Here is a 23037-nt window from a genome sequence, read left to right on the forward strand (position 1 = left end):
AGAACCACAATCCAAAAAGTCCCTTTGCTTTCTTAATATTTTCTAGATTTGTATTTATTTAAGTAGTACTTAAAAGAGACATTGTTTCGAGACTGTAAATGACACAACGAGCAGGACAATGAAATGATCTGAGTCCCAACAAGAAATTACAAAGTCAAAAATGCCAAAGATTTGGAGGCAGTTTCAAGCTATAAATTCTTCTCAAATTGACAATAAATACATGTTTTTTTTCCCCCTTTTCTTCTTAGAGCATAGGACTTGGTATAGGAGCAGCTGTAGAACAGCCCCATAACGTCTGTTTCTGTCTGTCTGTCTCAGGGTGTTCGAGACCTATTGAAACCTGTACTGGATAAAATTCAGACCATTCCTACGACTGTCAGCTCAGCTGTGGTCCAGCAGCTACTGGCTGGCAGAGAGGTACTGTATCTGTCTGTCTGTCCATCCATCCGCCTGTCTGTCTGTCTGTCTGTCTGTCTGTCTGTCTGTCTGTCTGTCTGTCTGTCTGTAATAAAAAAACAAAATAAAATCCTGACAAATCCATAGGGCTGTGGCGATTCACTTATCTCCCGATTCGATACTGTCACGATTCTTGGGTGCCAATTCGATTTATATTGCGATTCTTAAGTATTGCGATTCTACGATTATTGCGATTCGATATTACGATTTATTGCGATTTTTGTTTCTTTTTTTCTTTTATTTTTTCAGTTTGTTTGCTTTTTTACTCTAGAACATGGGAAAAGTTGAATCATACACTTCTAGAGACTGTATATTATATCATGAGTAGGGCTGGGCGATATAGTTAAAAACAGGGGCGGACTGGGATCATAATTCAGGCCGGGCATTAGATACCAAGCAGGCCAGGCCGATATGGGCCGACGCGTGTGAAATTTGTCCGTTTGAAGCCCAATTTGGGCCAAGTCCAATTTTACAATGAGATGCACCCACTTTAACCCTGAAGTGTAATTATTACTTCAGACTAACTAATAAAGTAATAAAACCACTAGTAAACCAGTAGGTGGCGCCTGGCCTGCTGTTCAGTGAGTGGCCTGACTTTTTTTTGCGATTATCGATTCTGGAATTTTCCCCCACCCCTATAAACCATGGATTTTTGCATACAAGCACACCAAATCTTCCCTGTTTTTATGTGTTAGTCTGCACGCATGTGTGTCTGTATTCCAGATAGTAGAGTATATCCTGTGTGTCTGTATTCCAGGTAGTAGAGTATATCATGTGTTTCTGTATTCCAGGTAGTAGAGTATATCATGTGTTTCTGTATTTCAGGTAGTAGAGTATATCATGTGTGTCTGTATTCCAGGTAGTAGAGTATATCATGTGTGTCTGTATTCCAGGTAGTAGAGTATATCATGTGTGTCTGTATTCCAGGTAGTAGAGTATATCATGTGTGTCTGTATTCCAGGTAGTAGAGTATATCATGTGTCTGTATTCCAGGTAGTAGAGTATATCATGTGTCTGTATTCCAGGTAGTAGAGTATATCATGTGTGTCTGTATTCCAGGTAGTAGAGTATATCCTGTGTGTCTGTATTCCAGGTAGTAGAGTATATCATGTGTTTCTGTATTCCAGGTAGTAGAGTATATCATGTGTTTCTGTATTTCAGGTAGTAGAGTATATCATGTGTGTCTGTATTCCAGGTAGTAGAGTATATCATGTGTGTCTGTATTCCAGGTAGTAGAGTATATCATGTGTGTCTGTATTCCAGGTAGTAGAGTATATCCTGTGTGTCTGTATTCCAGGTAGTAGAGTATATCATGTGTCTGTATTCCAGGTAGTAGAGTATATCATGTGTGTCTGTATTCCAGGTAGTAGAGTATATCATGTGTGTCTGTATTCCAGGTAGTAGAGTATATCATGTGTCTGTATTCCAGGTAGTAGAGTATATCCTGGACAGAAATGCCTGCCTCCTGCCAGCCTACTTTGCCATCGCAGAAATCCGAAAACTCTATCCAGAAGGACAACTATCACACTGGGTAGGGAGGTGTGTGTGTGCGCGCGCGTGCGTGCATGCGCTTAGGCGTCTTCATGTGTGTGTTTGTGCAGTTTGTGTGTATTTAATCTCTCTCTCTCATACGCTCACTCACATTGGTCTGTCTTTCCAGCTTCTAGGCAGTGTGATATCAGACTTTGTGGACAGTTTCAGACCCACAGCCAGAATCAACTCTATCTGTGGTAAGAAACACTTAAAAACATGTAAACACACGTCAATTTATCAAGAGCTCAGTCTATCAATGTCGTTGAAGTTGAAAAAGTTGGATTGTGATTTGTGACATGGGTATATATTAGGCACAGGCAGCACATAATGCACTTCATGGTGTGTGTGTGTGTGTGTGTGTGTGTGTGTGTGTGTGTGTGTGTGTGTGTGTGTGTGTGTGTGTGTGCGCACAGGCAGGTGCAGCCTGCTGCCAGTAGTGAATAACAGCGGGGCCATCTGTAACTCCTGGAAATTAGACCCCACTAGTCTCCGCTTCCCACTGAGAGGCATGTTGCCGTTTGACAAGGTAACACACACACACACACACACACACACACACACACACACACACAATAATAATTGGTTGCATCACACACACACACACACACAGAGTTGTGGCCAGACAGAAGGCTCACCACACCACACATCAGCTCTCATGGTGGAGAGTTGAGGACTGACTGTTTTAATAAGTAACGGTGAGGGATGGTTGCCAGGGCACTGGGGTTTTACACCCCTGCTCTTACGAAGAGTGTCGATGAGATATCTAATTGACCACAGAGTCAGGACCTCGGTCTCATCCGGAGGACGGTGCTCACTCACAGGACAGAGTCCCTGTCTCTGCCCTGGGGGGTTTGGGGGATGGGGATTTTAGTTATGAGACCAGAGGGAAGAGCGCCTCCTACTGGTCCTCCCAACACCACTTCCAGCACCAGATGGTCTCCCATCCAAGGACTAACCAGAGTCAGCCCTGCTTAACTTCCCCCAGCAAGCCAGCAGTGATATCATGTAATGCAGGAGCCACAATGCAGACATACTGTACATGCACACTGTCATATGTTCTACATGTGCTGCATTTAGGAGCTATTTGCCTCGTACACAAAACACAAGAAGAAGAAGCAGTAATATTGTGTCTGCTTTCTTGTTTGTAGGACCTGTTTGAGCCGCAGACAGGCTTGCTGCGTTACGTGTTGGAGCAGCCGTACTCCAGAGAAATGGTCTGCAACATGTTAGGACTCAACAAACAGGTAACTCCTCCTCTCCTCCTCCTCCTTCTCTTCTATAGCAATCCCTCCCCCCTGACCTCACCACTTCTTTCCTGTTTTCTCTCCCACCTTTTCCTCTCTTCCTCTGTTCCTACTCCTCTTCACCTCCTACTCTCCTGTTCTCCCTTTCTCCCCCTGTCTTATTCCTCTCCTCCTTTCCTGCTCCTCCCATTCTTGTCTCTCCCCTTCCCCTTCCCCGCCCCCTCTCCCTCGCCCTTACTTTCTCCTCTCCTTCCCGCCCCCCCTCTGTTTGAACCTCCCCCTCTTCCCCCCCTGTTGCCCCTGGTAACACACCTATATAAGACCATGATGTAACGCCAGCCAATGCTGTCGGCTGACCCGTAAATGCACTGGTGTTGGTTTGCCCTGTTGGGTTCATTCAGTTTCAACTCAGCCACAGCCCAGAGTCAAGCCCTTCCTCATGTTTGGCCTTGTATTGCTGCCAGAAAGCAATACACAATGCTGGCCAGATTTTGGATCCCCCTCCTCCTCCTTCTTGTTTCAACTATGAACAAATAGCCAATAATCACTGTGTCTATTTGAATGGGCTGAGTTGATGCTAAGTGTGCTGAAAAGGGCATTGGTGAACAACCTAGCTCCGTAGTCACTACTTTCTCTTTCTCTCTGTCTCTTTTCTCTCACTCTTCGTTGTTTCTTTCTTTTTACCTCTCTCTCTTTCTGTCTCTGTTTTTCCTCTCTTTTCCCCCCTTCTTTCTCTCTCTTGTCCTCTGGTCGTTGTGTTGTGTTTGTCTGTCTTTCTGCCATGCGCTCTCTAGACTCTGAACATTGCCCAGGTATGTTGTTGTTCCTCTTCCTGGTCACCTGACCTACCAACTAACCAGCCCATTGGACGCTTGGCTTTTCTTTAGGCACGCTGATGATGTCATCACCGTCCTAGAAATGGAAAACTGGGAGAGAGGGAAAAATTGGAGAAGGGGGGGGGGGTGGGGCAAAACAACACAGAGCTTGAAATGGCCACAGCAGGGCTGTACACAGATGAAGCTGATGGACAGAGAGAGACAGTTTGTTGAAGGTGGCGGTAATGCACAAAAATGCTGTTTGCCAACCGCCATGAAACTACAGAAGAAGAAGACGACGACAGTTTGTTGAGAGACACAGTGCAGCAGACAGACAGATTGACAGACAGGTAGATACAGATGTAGGTAGACAGATGGACAGACACACAGACTGGCTTACAGCAACTGATAGGGTCATTTTAAACATGGCTACAGGGATGGTGGGCAAGTCAAATGTTTCCCCTCACATTTTCATCAACAGCTATTCTCATGGTGGGTTCCCTAGCGGGGTGCAGTCCTCTTCCCTTATCCATCAATTTGCCTCTCATGCTCTCTGTGCTTTTAATACAGCAGGATAACTGCAAAGGGAATAATAATAATAATTGTTGCCACTAACGATGGGTAATAATTTGTGCTGGTATAAAGTATATCTTTAAATTTGAGCATTTTCATGCCAGAAGCATTCAGTGTTTCACCCAGAATTCTATTTTTGTTAAGGTGTTAAATGCTCTGAAACAGCATTTGGACAATGGGACACTAATAATGAACAGCCATTGTAGTAGTGATTAATTATACACAAACAATATGAAAACAACAATAACAAAAGGCATCATATCCATCATATTAGAATTTAATAAATGGATAATATCAGGAAACTCATATAGGTCTAAGAATAAGAATAATGAAGTGACACATTTTTTAGTCTGTTATGTCTTGAACCTGATGTTTTAATCAATTTGGGCCCCAGCTATGACAGACTAAATTTACTCAATTTGACTCCAGATTTAGAAAGCCATTTGCTATATTGTTAATTACATTGTCCTGCTGTATCCTATTGCTATTTTGCTGCTGCAATAACCCAGTTTGCCAACAGGCATTATTAAAGTTGAATTGTATCTTACAAGCCCAGACGGGTCACTAATATAAACAAAGCTAAATGACTGGGACTCTTAAAAGCTCTTGGAAAAACGAACCAAACTTAAGTTTGTTAGTCACCAGACAACTCAGTAGTCTAGCTAAGACATGAAATATCCCTAACATTAAACCCTGCTGTTTGGCATTTCAAGCCCTGCTGCACACTGCATGTATGGATGTAGTCTGGTCCTTGCCTGTGTTAGCGAGGTCCTCATGTGTCTGACCTGCTTTCTGTTGCGCTGACCTGGGCAAAACTACAAAAAGAATGGCCTAAAAACCTGGGAGCCTCGACCTCAGAACAAGCAGACACTTAGTATAAGCAGACGAATAGTATAATATAAACTGAAATGATACAATAATAGATTACATATCAATAGCAAGAAGAAGATGACCTTACAAATAAACAGAAAGCTACATCACTGAGAAATGTCAGGAAGTGAGCAGGTGAATGTATGTGTTTTTTAAGGCTATTCGCAGGATAACACCGACACGTTTCTAGGTTTTCTGTAACTCGTGTCAGTCACTCACTGATGGCAATTTGCTGCTCTGAGTTGTGTATGAGTAAGTGCTCGCTACACTTGTATTCTTCTATTTTATTTTTTATTGTTTACTTTGAAGTATCGGATCTGTTTTGCCCGGGTCGGCTGACGGCCGGTGAGTGATTCTGATTGGCTGTCTGACTGGTTGAGTGAACTATGACCTGTGCTATGTGATGTTCATTGGATGATGATGTGCAAAATGCATTGTGGGAAATGCTTCCACAAACTGGCTATGAGGGTCTTTGAGGTTTTCTCTCTTTTTTTTGGGGTCAGTTCGTATCTCAGTATCAGGCGGAAAAACTTGTATCTCCAAATACAGCCATTTTTTTTGTTCATAAATTGATTTTGTGGGTACCCAAAAACAACCTGCGAAAGTTTCAGGTACTTTGGACCAGCGGAAGATGTTGTATTAATGTTATTATTTATGTTATTATTACATCATGTTAATTTAAAATGTGAATGTGTTTTTTTCCCCATCCTTGGGAAAAATTGCTTCTTTGGAGATACATGGTTTCTGCCCGACAGCGACATATTGAGTATGGAGTTTGTATGTAAAAAAAGTTAGTAATACATCGTAGGCATTCACTTAAAATGGTATTCTCAAGTATAAATCGATTAGCAATGACAGCAAATGGGTCATTCACTGTAGTCAGCTCCTGGTATAATGTATTACAATTGTAATAAAGCTTACGGTTTGCTGATAGTTGAGTTTCTGAACTACTGAGCCGACTTATTCAAGCCAGCAGGCTTTAGCATAATGACTTTTAGTGCAATTCATTTATGTCACGTTTTCTGGGGCCGATTGCAATAGCCGATATTTTTGGATTGGCCAGTTGCAGATTTAAATTATGTTTTTTGCCCAGATACTAACAATGGCACATCATGGAAAAGTGCACAGACAGCAAGCATAACTGGTAGCAATTACTCCTTAGTTTAGTTTCAAAGCCTAGTGCATTTCACTGGGACTAAAGTAAGGGTGCTTTCTTGCCACGGTACCGTTCCCGAGTAGCCAAATGAAATGTGAGGTCACGTGACGGGCTGGTTTACCAGGCTAGTTCCCGAGCACACTTGTCCCCAAATTGACCCCAGTTTCGGAACATTTGATGAGTGTGAAGTTGAACGTTGCGTTCGGTTCCGCTCGCAACAGGGAACCGTGACAGGATCCACTTGAAAAGGGGGTCTGGGCAGCGCTTTGGCGGGCACGGAACACTTGCGAATGTGAACGCCAACCGTTCCGAACCACATAGACCAGTGGTTCTCAAATGGGGGTCCGGGGACCCCCAGGGGTCCGTGGCACTTTGCAAGGGGGTCCGCGAAAAGTTTTCAGGAAAATAAAAATAAAAACTTTTGTTGTTGTTGCAAAAACTTCATAGTTCAATGAAAATATGTTATGCTTTAAATCTAAAATAATTCATGCATTACATTCTATCAATCAATTTAAAAGTCAAGCATGTTACCGTGGAAACAATTAAGCTTAGCCCAAAATCACAAATCAGAATGAGGGGGTCCCTGGTATATTTGCTATCTTGTAAGGGGTCCTTGGCTGAAAAACATTTGAGAACCTCTGACATAGACAACACACGGGCGAGGATACACTCCAGGCGTAGTTGATGTAGTGCACTCTGTTCCGTTCCCGAGCGCGGAAGAAATGTTGTAATGTGAAAGCTGACCAGCGGGGGGTGGGGTGCGGGGGGTGGGGGGAAATCGTGCCCAGGCGCTGATTGGAACGGAACGAAAGCAATTGTTTCCAGTGAGAAAAGCACCCTAAATAAACAATAGCCCACAAAATCCGTTTTTGGTCTTCAGAAACTCGACCGTAGGAAAGTTACTGGAATTGCTCTGCAATCACTCAGGCCGTTGGTTGGGTATTGGGTAGGTAGGTGGGTAGACCTAACCTGACGCTGCCAGATGGATGAGTGGATTGTGAATTTGTGGAACAATGCCGCCCCCATCTGGCGGAGTCAGGCTAGGGTAGACCAACCATTGGTATGGTTTTACAGTTGGTAGGGCATTGGTTTGGCCTACAGGTAGGTAGAGACCATTGGACCGGGGGTTTTCCTTGTAGGTAGTACAGCAGATGTGCCTATGCCTCCTCCTCTTCTCTTCCTCTCTTGGAGCCTCGCTCGCTCCCTCTCTCTCTTTGTGTGTTTGGGGGTCCAGGGAGGTGAGGTGGTACTCAGCGTTATCCAGTCACCCAGGTCCTCTCCCTCTTCCCAGTCACGCCCCAAAACCTGTCCAAACCCTAGCTGGCCTGCATGTCTGTCTGTGCTGCTGTGCTGTGCTGTGCTGTGCCGCTCTGTGCCGTGCTGTTCTGCTCTGCGCTGTTCTGTTCTGCTCTGTGCCGTGCTGTTCAGTTCAGTTCCTTGCTGTGCTGTTCAGTTCCTTGCTGTGCTGTTCAGTTCCTTGCTGTGCTGTTCAGTTCCTTGCTGTGCTGTTCAGTTCCTTGCTGTGCTGTTCAGTTCCTTGCTGTGCTGTTCAGTTCCTTGCCGTGCTGTTCAGTTCCGTGCCGTGCCGTGCCGTGCTGTGTCATTGTGGTGTGTGAGCGGAGTCCTACCTGTGTGATGATGATGATGAGGGCTCAGATACTGTCACAGTCCTGTTGTAGCCAATGTAAAGATCCCCGATCCTTCTTCTACCCTGAATCTATGCCACATAGGTAGTACCGACCGAGGGTTTTCCAAATAATTCCTCTCAGAGCTCGAGTAGCAACAGCCTATGTAATCTGCAAGGCTTTCTTAGATGGTGGTTTTAACCCGCAGGCATGGAACAATAATAACAGTGTTATGCTCAGCTCATACGATTACACACACAGTGGGAAGTTGACACCAGGAGAATGCTGGTGTGTTTTGGCTATTGGCTAGAGAGTTTGTATACTTTGTTTGGCACTGTGGGAGCTAGCTAACCAGCGATCTGAGGTTCTTTTATATTTGTTGGTTAGCGCTATAATAAGTGTATGTTTGCCACTGTCACTGGTGGGTTATGTTAGTTTCCCAATTCCCACCCTGGTAATAAATACACACAGGTGTCACAATATCAGAAGTTGAATTTAAAGCAAAGTAGAGACAGATTTGTTTTTAGCCTAGTAGCCTACTTAATTTCTATGAATCAAATGAGAACACCAAACTCTTATTTTGCATGAAATTGTACTCGTGATATGTCTCTGTAGTTCATCACATCTGATTATGTTTGCAAGTGATATTAAAGTACAGGTAGACTTTTGTTGTCACACATATATATAAATACATATTATATATCGAGTGATAATTCAGGCCTGTAGGGTCCTGTTAACCTGCCTTCCCATCACTCTCCCTCTCTCTCTGTCTATCCTCCACCCCCCTTCCTCCCCTCCCCTCTCCCTGGCTCTCTCTGCCTCGCCCCTCTTCCCTCTCTCCCCTCCTCCTCCTCCTCCTCCTCCCTTCCCTTTCTGTCCTCCTGTTCCTCTCATCACAGTAAGCTGTATCTAATAGGCAGGGGCTGAGGTGGAAGATACAGTCTTGTGTCTGAGCGGGTGGGAAAAAGTCTTGAAAAGTCCAATTTGAAATGACTGTAGTAGGATCAGGGAGATTTATCACCATGTAAGTTTGTATTATGAAGTCACTTAATGATGATTCTTTTTTCTCTTCTCCCTCTCCCTCTTTCTTCCAACCTCTCTCTCTTTCCTTGGACTTCTTTCTTTCCCTCCCTCCCTTCCCTCTCTTTAACGTCCTCTCTCTCCTGGCCTCTCCTTCGTTCTCCCTCTAACACGTCCCCCCCTTCCTCCCCCTCGCAGCACAAGCAGCGCTGCCCGGTGCTGGAGGAGCAGCTGGTGGACCTGGTGGTGTACGCCATGGAGCGCTCGGAGACGGAGGAGCACTTTGACGCCGACATCGGGGGGACCAGCCAGCTGCTGTGGCAGCACCTCTCCTCGCAGCTCATCTTCTTTGTGTTGTTTCAGTTCGCCAGCTTCCCCCACATGGTGCTCTCCTTACACCAGAAGGTACGGGCAGGTAGAGAGAGGAGGAGGCCCCCCACATTGAAGCCCCCTAAAAAAAACCAAAAAGATATCAGAAGCAGCGCACAGTTCTTGATGGGTTTCGCATCACCCAGCACCCGCCAGAGAGGGTAGGCGGAGTCGAAGCAAGTTGCTGTTTCCACGTTATTATGATCCCACTGGAGATTTGGGCAGAACACACCCTGTGCACGCCCTACGCAGCAGTCAAGCGGTGGGATTGGCCAGGGCCGAGCCTTTTGTTACCTTTTGACAGCTCAGATCTCCCCCACACACACACACACCGCCCACGTGTCATCGCAATCTCCAGTGGGATCCATGAGCACCGCTGACCAACTTCTTCTTCTTTTGAGATGTGTGCACGGTTGGCGTGCAAGCATTGCATTACCGCCCCCCACTGGCCAACTTGAATGTATTAAGAAGAAGAAGAAAAAAACTCACGTCACATATGCGCCACTGTGTGGATCTCATCTGCAATTACTACTCATGGCCATAGGTGTCGTCAAGAAAACTGAAATCTTCCGTATTATCACTTTAGATTTTGAAAAGCAGGTACCACCTGATTTTGGAGTGTCTTTCTCTCTGTGTGTGTGTCTCTCTCTAGCTTGCAGGTCGAGGTCTTATTAAAGGCAGGGACCACCTGATGTGGGTCTTACTGCAGTTTATATCAGGAAGCATTCAGAAGAACGCCTTAGCCGACTTCCTGCCTGTCATGAAGCTCTTCGACCTGCTCTACCCAGAGAAAGAGGTACGCTTTGTGTGTGTGCGTGTGTGTGCCAAGAAACAAATTTGATCGATTGATTGGAGAATGAAAAATGCTTCATAATTTAATCAGTTTATTAGTAGTAGTAGTAGTAGTTGTAGTATCATCATCTGTGTTTCTCTCCCTCTCCAGTGCATTCCAGTCCCAGACATTAACAAGCCTCAGTCAACTCATTCCTTCGCCATGACCTGCATCTGGATCCACCTGAACCGCAAGGCCCAGAACGACAACTCCAAACTACAGATCCCCATCCCTCACTCTCTGAAACTGCACCACGAGTACGTATCAACCATGGCTGTCAAAGAATATTCTATATTCGAATATATATTCCAATATAAAAATTAAAAGAATATTTGAAGATGAAAATTAATATTCGAATGTATTATTATATTAAAAAACACATCTTTTACATTTAACCGGGTAAAGAACCTATCCAAGAGGGCAACATAAAGACATACATCGTTTGCCTGGTTATTTAAAAACATTACAAAAGTGTAGGCTACTACTGTATTAGTACTGACTGAATAAATATGGAAAAAAAACAATGTTTATGTTGGGGGGGGAAATATGTTCAAATAAATAGATCAAGTAGTTATATAAGCTCTCTGGTTGTATTCACGCATGCTTTCTTTCTTTTCTTTTTTAGTATTCGAATATATTCGAACAAATATTTGTTGTTTAGAGGGAATATTCTAATGTGATTTTCGGGCAGCCCTAGTATCAACTCCAAACTACAGATCCCCATCCCACACACTCTGAAACGGCACCATGAGTTTGCATCTTCAAAACCCTGAAACGCCCTGAAACACTGACAAGCTCTGAAAGTACCCCATGAGTATCTACTTCCAAAACACTGTACTTTTGACAAATCTGTATGCAATTAATACTGGTCACCCCAAAACTAGAGCCATCCATGCCACACACTATGAAACTATACAGAAAAACTAGATTTACCCAAAAATGTAACCTCTGTTTTGCACCAAAATGAGATAACCACATTTGAAAATGGGTATGATGGTACAAAACAAGTAATAACACAAAAATACTGCTATTGTGTTTTTTGTGTGTTTTCTCTAATAAAAGGTAACCTAAGTCCTTAAAATGACAAAATGCAAACACTGCAACAGACCAGTTCCTCCTATGTTTTTGAGATATTTAATCATAATGATTTTTTTTTCTCCACCAAAATGGATGTGTAGAGTTTTGGAAAGAGGAGAATGTGTAGTTTGTTTGTGGGTAATAAAAAACTGTTTAAGAGGTGTTCGTGCCTCAGTCTTTTATATGTGGAGTTTTCGTGTTCTTCCGATGTTCACATGGGTTTCCTGTAGTCAGGTCGGATTAGAGGGTGTAAATTACGTGGTGGTGTCAAAGTGATTGTCTATCTGTGTTGGCACTGTGTAGGCTCCCGCCCCGCGTGAGCCTGAAAAGAATTCATCCGGTGGAGAAAACGAACGGACTGCTTTTTGACTGTGCCAAAATTCAGATTGAGCTGCTGTGACATCACGCCGTCTCCCCTCCCCAGGTTTCTCCAGCAGTCGTTGCGTAACAAGACCCTGGGCATGTCGGACTATAAGATCGCCCTGCTGTGCAACGCCTACAGCACAAACTCCGAGTGCTTCACTCTGCCGATGGGCGTGCTGGTGGAGACCATCTACGGGAACGGCTCCCAGAGGATCAGCCTGCCCGGCATCAACTGCATGGCGTCCGGATCCATCACCCCGCTGCCCATGAACCTGCTGGACTCACTCACCGTACACGCCAAGATGAGGTAGGCCACCGCCGAGGAGGCATGGAGGGATGCATGGAAGATGGAAAGAAAATGGATAGATAGATGATCTATAGCAGTGGTTCTCAAACTTTTCCACATAAAAGTTTGAGAACTTTGAGAACCCCCCATTTGATCGGATATGATTTTTGCTTTTAGATGTTTTATTTTAGAACGTGTATAAAACCCTTGACCAAAATAGTAATTGTGTTACTTATGGATGGAATTATAGTGAAAATAAATTATTCCTCTTTTTGCTGGGCCCCCCCTGGAACCCCCCCTAAGGACCCTTGGGGGGGTCCACGCCACACTGAGAACCACAGATCTATATATTTTATTTATTAGACAGATTTAGACAGATGGGTACATGTATGGCTTCTTAAAATGCAGAGTTTCCCTCTGTTTATATTTCCCTCTGCCCTCTCTTGCTCTGCCCCTGTGTCATTGACCCTCTCGATCTGTCTGTCCAGTCTGATCCACAGCATAGCGACTCGGGTGATCAAGTTGGCCCATGCCAAGTCCAGCATCGCCCTGGCTCCTGCCCTGGTAGAAACATACAGCAGACTGTTGGTCTACATGGAGATCGAGTCACTGGGCATCAAAGGATTCATCAGTGAGTTACTCAGAGCGACCAATGTACTTCTGATCTTTATATAAGTTATGATCTTTATATAAGTTATGATCTTTATATAAGTTATGATCTTTATATAAGTTATGATCTTTATATAAGTTATGATCTTTATATAAGTTATGATCTTTATATAAGTTATGATCTTTATATAAGTTATGATCTTTATATAAGTTATGATCTTTATATAAGTTATGATCTTTATATAAGTTATGATCTTTATATAAGTTATGATCTTTATATAAGTTATGATCTTTATATAAATTATGATCTTTATATAAGTTATGATCTTTATATAAGTTATGATCTTTATATAAGGGGCTAAAAGCACAAGGAGTCATTTCATTCCTCAAATTAGCATCTCATCATCACTGGGTTGCATTTTGATTAGATGAGTTCAGAACATTTGTCTGTCGCAGTATTTTGACTTTTTAAGTGAGGGGAAAAAAAGCAGAATAATCTGAAAGCATAATAACCTCTCGCTCTCGATGTGTGTGTGTGTGTGTGTGTGTGTGTGTGTGTGTGTGTGTGTGTGTGTGTGTGTTTAGGCCAGTTGCTGCCCAACGTGTTCAAGTCCCACGCTTGGGGAATCCTGCACACTCTGCTGGAGATGTTCAGCTACAGGATGCACCACATCCAGCCTCACTACCGAGTCCAACTGCTGAGCCACCTGCACAGTCTGGCTGCTGTACCTCAGACTAACCAGAATCAGCTGCACCTGTGGTAATATAGACACACACACACACACACACACATGCGCCCGTGCACACACACACACAATATGTATACACCAGTTTAACCTACGACTAGTACTAAAAGAAATTAGAATGATGTTGATTGAGTTAGATCTCTCTTGTATTCATATTATAAAAAAGGTTTTATTGGTAATAACTGTCAAAGTTTTTATAATAATCCCAAAGGTGTTTACAATACATTGCAATACATCAAGATAATTAAAACCTACAGAGAAATAATTTGGCGACGATGGTCTCTCTCTCTCCCTGTCTGTCTGTGTGTCTCTCGCCCCAGTGTTGAGAGCACAGCCCTGCGGTTGATCACAGCGTTGGGCAGCTCGGAGGTCCAGCCCCAGTTCACCCGCTTCCTCAACGACCCCAAGACGGTTCTGTCGGCCGAGTCCGAAGAGCTGAACCGAGCCCTGATCCTCACCCTGGCCAGAGCCACACATGTTACTGGTAGATCCTCACCCTGGCCAGAGCCACACATGTTACTGGTAGATCCTCACCCTGGCCAGAGCCACACATGTTACTGGTAGATCCACACCCTGGCCAGAGCCACACATGTTACTGGTAGATCCTCACCCTGGCCAGAGCCACACATGTTACTGGTAGATCCTCACCCTGGCCAGAGCCACACATGTTACTGGTAGATCCTCACCCTGGCCAGAGCCACACATGTTACTGGTAGATCCTCACCCTGGCCAGAGCCACACATGTTACTGGTAGATCCTCACCCTGGCCAGAGCCACACATGTTACTGGTAGATCCTCACCCTGGCCCAGAGCCACACATTACTCGTTAACTGGTAGCTCTGTCTGGGTTTGACTTCTTTAGATCTTTCTTGCTTGAGATCTTCATTTTCTCTCCCTCGGTTTCCCTCTTTTGCACTTTCTTATTACTTTGTTCTTTAGATTCTTCTTCCTTATTTAAATCTATTTGATCTATAAGTCTAAATGACTTATTGTCCCTCCCTGTTTCCTGGAGTATATTTTCATTTCAATGACACTGACTCTCTCTGTGCGTCACCCGTCCTCACCCGCTTGGTCTCGGCATGTAGATTTCTTCACAGGGTCTGACTCCATCCACGGGACTTGGTGTAAAGACATTCTCCAGACCATCATGACCTTCACACCTCACAACTGGGCCTCACACACACTGTCCTGCTTCCCTGCTCCGCTACAGGTGTGCACACACACTTAAATTGATATGGATTCAATTCGAAACTCTTAAATTTCCTCCTCAAACCACGTTCTTCAAGTCCCAGTTTAGTGACATCCTCCCACGTTCTCTCTCCCATTCTCTGTGTATCGTTCTCTCTCGCTCTCTCTCTCTCTCTCAGGCGTTCTTCAAACAGAACAATGTTCCCCAGGAGTCTCGTTTCAATCTGAAAAAGAACGTGGAGGAGGAATACAGGAAGTGGAAGTCCATGTCCAACGAGAATGACATCATCACCCACTTCTCCATGCAGGGGTCGCCTCCCCTCTTCCTCTGTCTGCTGTGGAAGATGCTGCTGGAGACGGACCACATCAACCAGATAGGCTTCCGGTCCGTTGCCGCCATTTTGTGTCCCCTAATTAAGCACACAAACACACACTGGCTATTATACAGACTAGTGTTGTCACGGTACCAATAATTCAGTAGTCGGTACCGGTACTAGTGAATTTCCACGGTACTCGGTACCAATTTCGGTACCACGGTAAAAAAAACAGACTGATATTTCTTCAACATATTCTCCTTTATTAAAGTATGCAACCATTTCCAATGAACTAATCGCATGTAGCCTTCAACTTTAAAACAAAACAATGTGCTTCTGCTTACTTCTTACATTCAACTCTGTATGGCAGTGAGTGCAGACAGTGCAACACCATTGGCATGTAGCCCTCAAGTATTGTTTATTGAAAAAAAAAAAAAAAAAAATCGATACCCTCGGTACCATGCAAAAACAGGTACCGAAGTACCGAAAACAATGTAGTACCAACTAAGTACCAAAGTACCGAAAACCGTGACAACACTAATACAGATGGTCACATCCACACACACACACATAGGATGCACAAATAGATGCAGAATACAGACAGTCCGTGTCCCAGTCGGTTTTCATATTAGCCGAAGGACGGTGCTACATTCCTTGTTAATTTGTTTCTCAGACACCACTGATTGGATTTTAATGAAACCTGCAGCAGTTTCAAGTCAAAACAAGTTGACAGGTTTGTTACTAATTGGCCCAGAGGGGGCTGTCAGTATTCACAGAGGCGGAGTTGCTAATTGTTGTTTCTCTTCCCCCTCAGGGTCTTGGAGCGTATCGGGGCTCGTGCGCTGGTCGCCCACGTGCGCACCTTTGCAGACTTCCTGGTCTACGAGTTCTCCACGTCAGCCGGCGGACAGCAGCTCAACAAGTGCATCGAAATACTCAACGACATGGTCTGGAAGTACAACATCGTCACCCTGGATAGGCTCATTCTGTGTCTGGTGAGGACGGCCAAATATACAGTGTTGTGCATTACTACAGCACAGACATTTAAGCAATAGATCACGACAGGCCATGGTATATGCTTATTATACCACACCCATGGGTCGTGCTTCGAAAAACACCATTGTTGAAAACAATGGTATAATATATAGCATATATCTATATATGCTATATATATATATGTATATATAAAGCATATATCACGGTCTGAAGTGATCTATTGCCAAGTATGGAAATATGAAAATTATTATTATTATTTTATTTATATATATATATATATGTATATACATATACATATATATATATTTAAAAAAATATATATATTTTCTTTTTTTCAAATTCTTATTTACAATGGCGACCTGGCAGAAGGCACAGCCTTTTGAGGGATAGGGGGTAGGGTAAAAAAAAAAAAAACAGCCGGAGCAGACAGGCAGGGGATAAGTACTAGTTCAGGAAGCAGTTGCAGGTGTCAGTGAAAATGTCCATGATAGAGTCCTTGAAAGCTGCTGATTTGGAGATGAAATTGACCAGTTTTAGTCTTTTTTGTAAGTCATTCCAGTCTGTGGGCACGGCAGAATGAAATGACAAATGACCGATTAGAGAATGTGTTTTGGGGATTTACAACAGCATGAGGTTAGCAGAACGGGTGTTGTAAATGTCTTAAATCACTGTTTGGACCTGAGCCCCTCTTTAAATGTCTTAAATCACTGTTTGGACCTGAGCCCCTCTGGCTCCTCTGGCCCTCTTCACACACTGTTCAGGGCAGTGAGTGGCTCTAACTGTGGTATATTTAGCTGTGAGCCAATCAGATTGCTTGATTTGAGAGAGCCGTTTTATAAACCGTATTAGATACTCCTCTTCACTCCTCCTCTGAGGTGGCGAGGTCGATGCTTTCTCACATCATTATCCTCCCTCTCCTCCTCCTCCGGCAGGCGATGCGTAGCCACGAGGGCAACGAGGCTCAGGTTTGCTACTTCATCATCCAGCTGCTGCTGCTGAAGCCCAACGACTTCAGGAACCGAGTCAACGACTTCGTCAAGGAGAACGCTCCGGAACACTGGCTGCAGAGCGACTGGCACAACAAACACATGTGCTACCACAAGGTAGACGCTTAACACACGCACACTGGGGACGGCCATTTTCTTTTTTCTTTTTCACGAGCAAAATCAAGTCAAGTAGTTACACCGATGTCTTGCAACGTGAGCAAAGTTATATGCTTCCCATAACGAATCCATCCATTAGGTATACATAGCACAAGAAAATCTATAAAAATGTAACCAATGGGCCTAATCAGATTTAAAATAAAATTTTAAAATGAACCCTATCTTCTTCTTATTGAGCCCACGCAAAACAAGCCTATCCGCATAATCTGGGACGAGTCTGTTAGCCGCACAACATTGACAATATGAATTCAGTTGACAGCATTGCAACATCATGTACAATTTTAAGTTAATTTGTCATTTCAACAGAAGTGTCAGTCTGTAACGTCTCTCTAACAACAGCGAGCTCATTAGAAAATGGGTGTGGAGTGTGGTGATAATAAATCTAAGTCATTTTATAATTAAACTGATGTTTGTTATTGCCCTACCCAGAAATACCCAGAGAAGCTGTACTTTGAGGGTCTTGCAGACCAGGTCAACCCTCCCATGCAGCTGCAGTCTCAGTACCTGCCCATCTACTTTGGCAACGTGTGCCTGCGCTTCCTGCCCGTCTTCGACATCGTCATCCACCGCTTCCTGGAGCTACTTCCTGTCTCCAAGTCCCTGGAAACGCTGCTGGATCATCTGGGAGGACTGTACAAGTTCCATGGTGAGATAAGAAAGAGAGAGAGAGGGGGGTTGTCCCCAAGACCGGTCATCACATTTATTTAGATGCAATATATGGGCCTTTGTTTGTGCTCCAACAACACAACCTGTGTCTATTGTTGCATTTTGTGCGCAGACCGTCCGGTGACTTACCTGTACAACACCCTCCACTACTACGAACGGCATCTGAGAGAGAGAACCAACCTGAAGAGGAAGCTGGTGCACGCGATCATGTCCTCACTGAAGGTAGGCGGGAGCGATGACGGAAGAAAGGGAAAGAACACACACAAACCCCCAGAGAATACATCGTCTCGTAACGAGTTTATATATTCATTGTTTGTGCATTATTTACTATACTACATGTGTACTCTTGTCAGGCAATCATATTCCTGCTTGGTGTCTCGTTTAGCCGCAGCAAAAATGTGGAATGAAAGCCAGAGCAGAAAATGTCCCTATGCTGTCATGAATATTTTAATGAATGTCGTATGTATTTTATTTCCAATCTGTTTTTTTGTCAGATCGATTGTTCTGCATTCCTTTAATGTTCATACTATCACAAGTAGCGTTACAGTATTTCTCCGTTTTAATGCTAGTATTTATTGTGTACTATTTCCTGTAGGAAAACCGCCCCCCAGGTTGGTGCCTCAGTGAAACGTATCTGAAGTGTGGCATGAACGCCAGAGAAGACAACGTATGGATCCCCGATGACACCTACTACTGCAAGCTGATTGGCCGCCTGGTTGACAATATCCTTCATTCATTTCACCCTGCTCCTTCTAACTCGATAGGGAACAGAGAATAGACACAGTCATGGGCCATCGGGGAACTTGAAGAATACATCTAACCTTGCTAGTGATTCCTAATGCCTGCTGGAATTAGAAATATGCAGTTATTTTAATCCCAATTCAAGTTTTTTGGCTGGTGTCTAGCATTCTCAAGTCCTGCTCGCTTACACCTCTAGACTATCTATACATGTAAACAAAACAGGGACACAAAGGGCGGTGTGCACGCGCACACACACACACACACACACACACACACACACACACACAACTATTACACCCCACTTCCTCCTCCAGTGAACTTTGCCCTCCTTAACTCCTCCCACCCATGGCGGGCAAGTCCCCCGGTCCCTTCCCCAACTGTGATTGGAGGTTCAACGAGTTCCCCAACCCCGCGGCCCACGCCCTGCACGTCACCTGTGTGGAGCTCATGGCTTTGGCCGTGCCGGGAAAGGATGTGGGCAACGCACTGCTCAATGTCGTGCTGAAGAGGTACGACACACACACACACACTCTCTCTCTCTCTCTCTCTCTCTCTCTCTCTCTCTCTCTCTCACACACACACACACTCTCGCTCTCTCTCTCTCACTCACACATACACACTCTCTCACACTCTCTCTCTCTCTCACACACACACACACACACACACAGAGCATGTAATCTGAGTGCCGCTCATGGTTTCGCTGGGGAAAAAATGTTGCAGAACCCTGCTTATTGTAATGCTAAAGATGTGGAGAATAAACAGAGTTTTATTTGTTGTTTGTTGTTTGATTATTTGGGTCCTATTGTACAGTCTATGGAGTCTGGTGATTATTATTATGGGTTATGGTTTGCAGACTTTTAGAGCATGCATACACAAATGCACACAAAAGCCCGAAATATATGAATGCACCAAACCATGTACTCCTCTCTACTTTTAGCCAACCTCTGGTTCCCAGAGAGAATATCACAGCCTGGATGAATGCCATCGGACTTGTGATCACCGCACTGCCTGTAAGACACACACACACACACACACACACACACACACACTCACTCACTCACTCACTCACAACACTAAATCATTACATCATTTTTACTATTGGTGAATTGACATTTTCTCCTCTTCCAGGAACCGTACTGGATCGTTCTCCACGACCGCATCGTGTCCGTGATTGGCTCTCCGGTGCTGACGTCGGAGACGGAGTGGGCGGGCTATCCCTTCGCCCTGTTGGACTTCACAGCCTGCCACCAGAGCTACAGCGAGATGAACTGCAGCTATGTGCTAGCATTAGCACACGCTGTCTGGCATCACTCCTCCATCGGACAACTTTCTCTGATTCCCAAGTACGTGGATATTCTGTGTGTGTGTGTGTGTGTGTGTGTGTGTGTCTGTCTGTCTGTCTGTCTGTCTCACATACTCACATACTGTATTTCATTTGACCGACACACCGAAAACACTTGACTAGCGACACCTAGAGGCCAATCAATGCTTCACCTCACGTCTCCTGTGTCAGGGTGAAAAAGTTGCATTTGAACACACCGCAAAAACACGACAGCCGATGGTAAACTAGTTACTAGATACGTTCTGCACCTACGTGAGACCTGATTCATGCAACAAAGTAGCGTTTTCCTACCTTTTCGCTCATTTCGCTTTACCGGTTTCGTAATATAGCTACTTCTAATCGAGAATATGTCTGATCAAAAGTTGCAAATGCTACTGGCTTAGCCTGTTCTTTTGCTTGTGGAAGAAAGGAAGAGGCAGGGGTGGAAAAATAAGGAGAAACCGCACTAAATGGGTGATATCGTGCAGCGAGAGGCTCAAAGGACTTTCCCAAAAGCACGTCGTCGTGAAAATATCCGTGTGTTTGGATGATCGGATGAGATAAAGTTAGAAGATGAGCCGAGCGTTTTGTCTGTACCCTCTCTTCTCTTGCACTGCTTCACTCGCTACCCCTGACCAGCCAATCAGAGTGATTTCTCTACCCCTGACCAGCCAATCAGAGTGATTTCTCTACCCCTGACCAGCCAATCAGAGTGATTTCTCTCACCGACGGTGATTCAACATGTTAAATGTTAGATACAAATACACACACATTGTAGCGGTGTGGTAGGCGCTATAGCCTGTTATGTTCATCTACAAAGTACACCAATAGAAAATAGATACACTTTTGTGCACACTGTATGACCTGCATTCACTTGTTATCGGATGTTATTGTTTTGTTCATCTTTCTCTCTTTTGTCATTTTTTGGCACCAACTACAATCAGATCAGTGTCATACTCTTGAAACTGTAAACCGTGTGTGTGTGTGTGTGTGTGTGTGTGTGTGTGTGTGTGTGTGTGTGTGTGTGTGTGTGTGTAGATTCCTATCAGAGACATTGAAGCCCATCGTCCAGACAGAGTTCCAGTTACTCTATGTGTATCACCTGGTGGGTCCGTTCCTACAACGCTTCCAGCAGGAGAGGACACGATGCATGTTGGAGGTACACACACAAATACATAGACTTTAGAGGTATATACAGAATCCCACACGCATCAGAGACACACCTGCAGCATCAAGTTTAATATGCAGTTTAAACAAAAACGGGACTCATAAATGCCTGGTTGGTGATACTGTTCGCCTCAGGCTATTAGATGAATCTGATATACATTTTAGGATTTAGTTTGACATAATTATATGTAATAATAATATATTGTCTTTGTGTATGTGTGCCTGTACACTTGTGTGTGTGTGTGTGTGTGTGTGTGTGTGTGTGTGTGTGTGTGTGTGTGTGTGTGTGTGTGTGTGTGTGTGTGTGTGTGTGTGTGTCGTTCAGATTGGCGTGGCCTTCTACGAGATGCTCCAAGCAGTGGACCAACACTCCCAACATCTCCACTACATGGACCCCATCACTGACTTCCTCTATCACATTAAGTACATGTACACCGGGGACAGTGTTAAGGAGCAGGTAGGTGTGTGTGTGTGTGTGTATCAGGTTAAGGAACCAATTCAGCGAGAGAGAAAATCAAAACAAGCTTCTGATCTCATGAGCTGCAGCCCCACTTTTGTGATTCAGAAGACCGATGTTCAGAAAAATCAGCTCTGCGCAGCTTTAATAGTCAGCAATTTTACAGGCAAAGCAGCTACTGGACACTTATGCCAGTGAGGATGAGTCGTTACCCCGCTTAAATGCATAATATTTTGGGTAGCGTAATTGTGATTTTGAAACGATAAATGTGGATCGTTTTCAACTGGTAAATAAACAGGTATGTTATTTTTTATATTTACTGGTTCGGAGCATTACTGCACAGGTCACAACATTTGAACCCAGTTCCGCTCGAAAGTTAACCTTGCGAGGCATCTGGATTCGCGACGCGTGGGATCATGAGATCACAATCACACGACAAATCCATCTTGCCATGGCATGCTCCAAATCTATTGGTTTGAATCCAAACCACCAGCACCAATCCGCAATCCTATGAGGCAGCTATGGGCGGGCTTTGGTGTGACGCCAGCAAGAAGCTAGCCCGTGATAGACGCTGATGGACGGATGGTTCATCCAATCACCTGCCAGGTTTTTTTTTTAAGTGCCTGCCCTTTGAAACCATAGCAGACTGTATGTTTGAAATGATCTCCCGAGTGACTCGTTCCCAGATGGTTATATGAAAACAAACCATCTGGCAGCGTCAGGTTGCTCGATAGCAGCCAGGAGCAGAATCATGTCGGTTCCTTCCCGGTAAATACCCCCCCTCCTCCTCCTCCTCCTCCCCCATCTATCTGTCTATCTTTGTTATATCTCCCATCTAATTATCCGTCTGTCTCTATCCGTCATCTGTCTCTGTAGGTGGAGAAGATCATCGTGACGCTGCGTCCGGCCATGAAGCTGCGTCTGCGTTTCATCACACACAGCAGCATGATCGAGACGACGACGACCACGTCATCAGCCGCCTCTGCCTCCTCTCAGCCCCCCGCCTCCTCCTCCCCATCCTCCACACAGCACACGCACGCACCCATGTAGGCAAACCGCATGGCTTTCTTCTGATGACGCGCAAGTGAAGTGAAAAGCTTGTTCCATTTTCATTATGTACAGTATTTCTTCAATAAAAAGATTTTGGTAATTTGTGTTTGGCTGTTTTATTGATGCTCCTTTCTACCACTCGTGCTGTGAACTGTGTGTGTGTGTGTGTGTGTGTTGAAATGGTTCAAATAAAATACAGAATTAAATCTCAGCCTAGGCAGGGTTCCTACGCAAGTATAGAAAGTATGGAATTTGATTTTAGTATTTTCCAGGTTGGAAAAGTATGGAAAAATGAAGAATATTGACAAATATTTGTGTTTCCAGACTATTGTGACTGACTATTCATTTTCTAAATATTACAATTCAGAGTCTGGAAAAGTATGGAATTTTGTCTATAGGG

General features: G+C 44.3%; 1 protein-coding gene across 1 annotated transcript in view; it reads left to right on the forward strand.

Annotated features, from left to right (window-relative positions):
• The window catches only part of med23 (mediator complex subunit 23), a 25673-nt gene extending 2948 nt beyond the window's left edge, over positions 1 to 22725 (forward strand). Inside the window, exons 6-30 of the mRNA XM_083642778.1 lie at positions 319 to 417; positions 1886 to 1987; positions 2117 to 2186; positions 2403 to 2515; positions 3138 to 3233; positions 9491 to 9697; positions 10314 to 10457; positions 10605 to 10750; positions 11995 to 12240; positions 12708 to 12850; positions 13414 to 13588; positions 13895 to 14058; positions 14660 to 14784; positions 14942 to 15147; positions 15891 to 16071; positions 17005 to 17175; positions 17665 to 17881; positions 18014 to 18123; positions 18497 to 18623; positions 18986 to 19151; positions 19580 to 19652; positions 19771 to 19985; positions 21002 to 21122; positions 21456 to 21587; positions 22464 to 22725. Coding sequence (XP_083498904.1) covers positions 319 to 417; positions 1886 to 1987; positions 2117 to 2186; positions 2403 to 2515; positions 3138 to 3233; positions 9491 to 9697; positions 10314 to 10457; positions 10605 to 10750; positions 11995 to 12240; positions 12708 to 12850; positions 13414 to 13588; positions 13895 to 14058; positions 14660 to 14784; positions 14942 to 15147; positions 15891 to 16071; positions 17005 to 17175; positions 17665 to 17881; positions 18014 to 18123; positions 18497 to 18623; positions 18986 to 19151; positions 19580 to 19652; positions 19771 to 19985; positions 21002 to 21122; positions 21456 to 21587; positions 22464 to 22637 — 3723 coding nt within the window. The 3' untranslated portion in view covers positions 22638 to 22725. The remainder of the gene's footprint in view (positions 1 to 318; positions 418 to 1885; positions 1988 to 2116; positions 2187 to 2402; positions 2516 to 3137; positions 3234 to 9490; positions 9698 to 10313; positions 10458 to 10604; positions 10751 to 11994; positions 12241 to 12707; positions 12851 to 13413; positions 13589 to 13894; positions 14059 to 14659; positions 14785 to 14941; positions 15148 to 15890; positions 16072 to 17004; positions 17176 to 17664; positions 17882 to 18013; positions 18124 to 18496; positions 18624 to 18985; positions 19152 to 19579; positions 19653 to 19770; positions 19986 to 21001; positions 21123 to 21455; positions 21588 to 22463) is intronic.
• The last annotated feature ends 312 nt before the right edge of the window (positions 22726 to 23037 follow it).

Source organism: Poromitra crassiceps (genome assembly GCF_964638095.1).
Source record: "Poromitra crassiceps genome assembly, chromosome: 9".
Lineage (NCBI taxonomy): Eukaryota > Metazoa > Chordata > Actinopteri > Beryciformes > Melamphaidae > Poromitra > Poromitra crassiceps.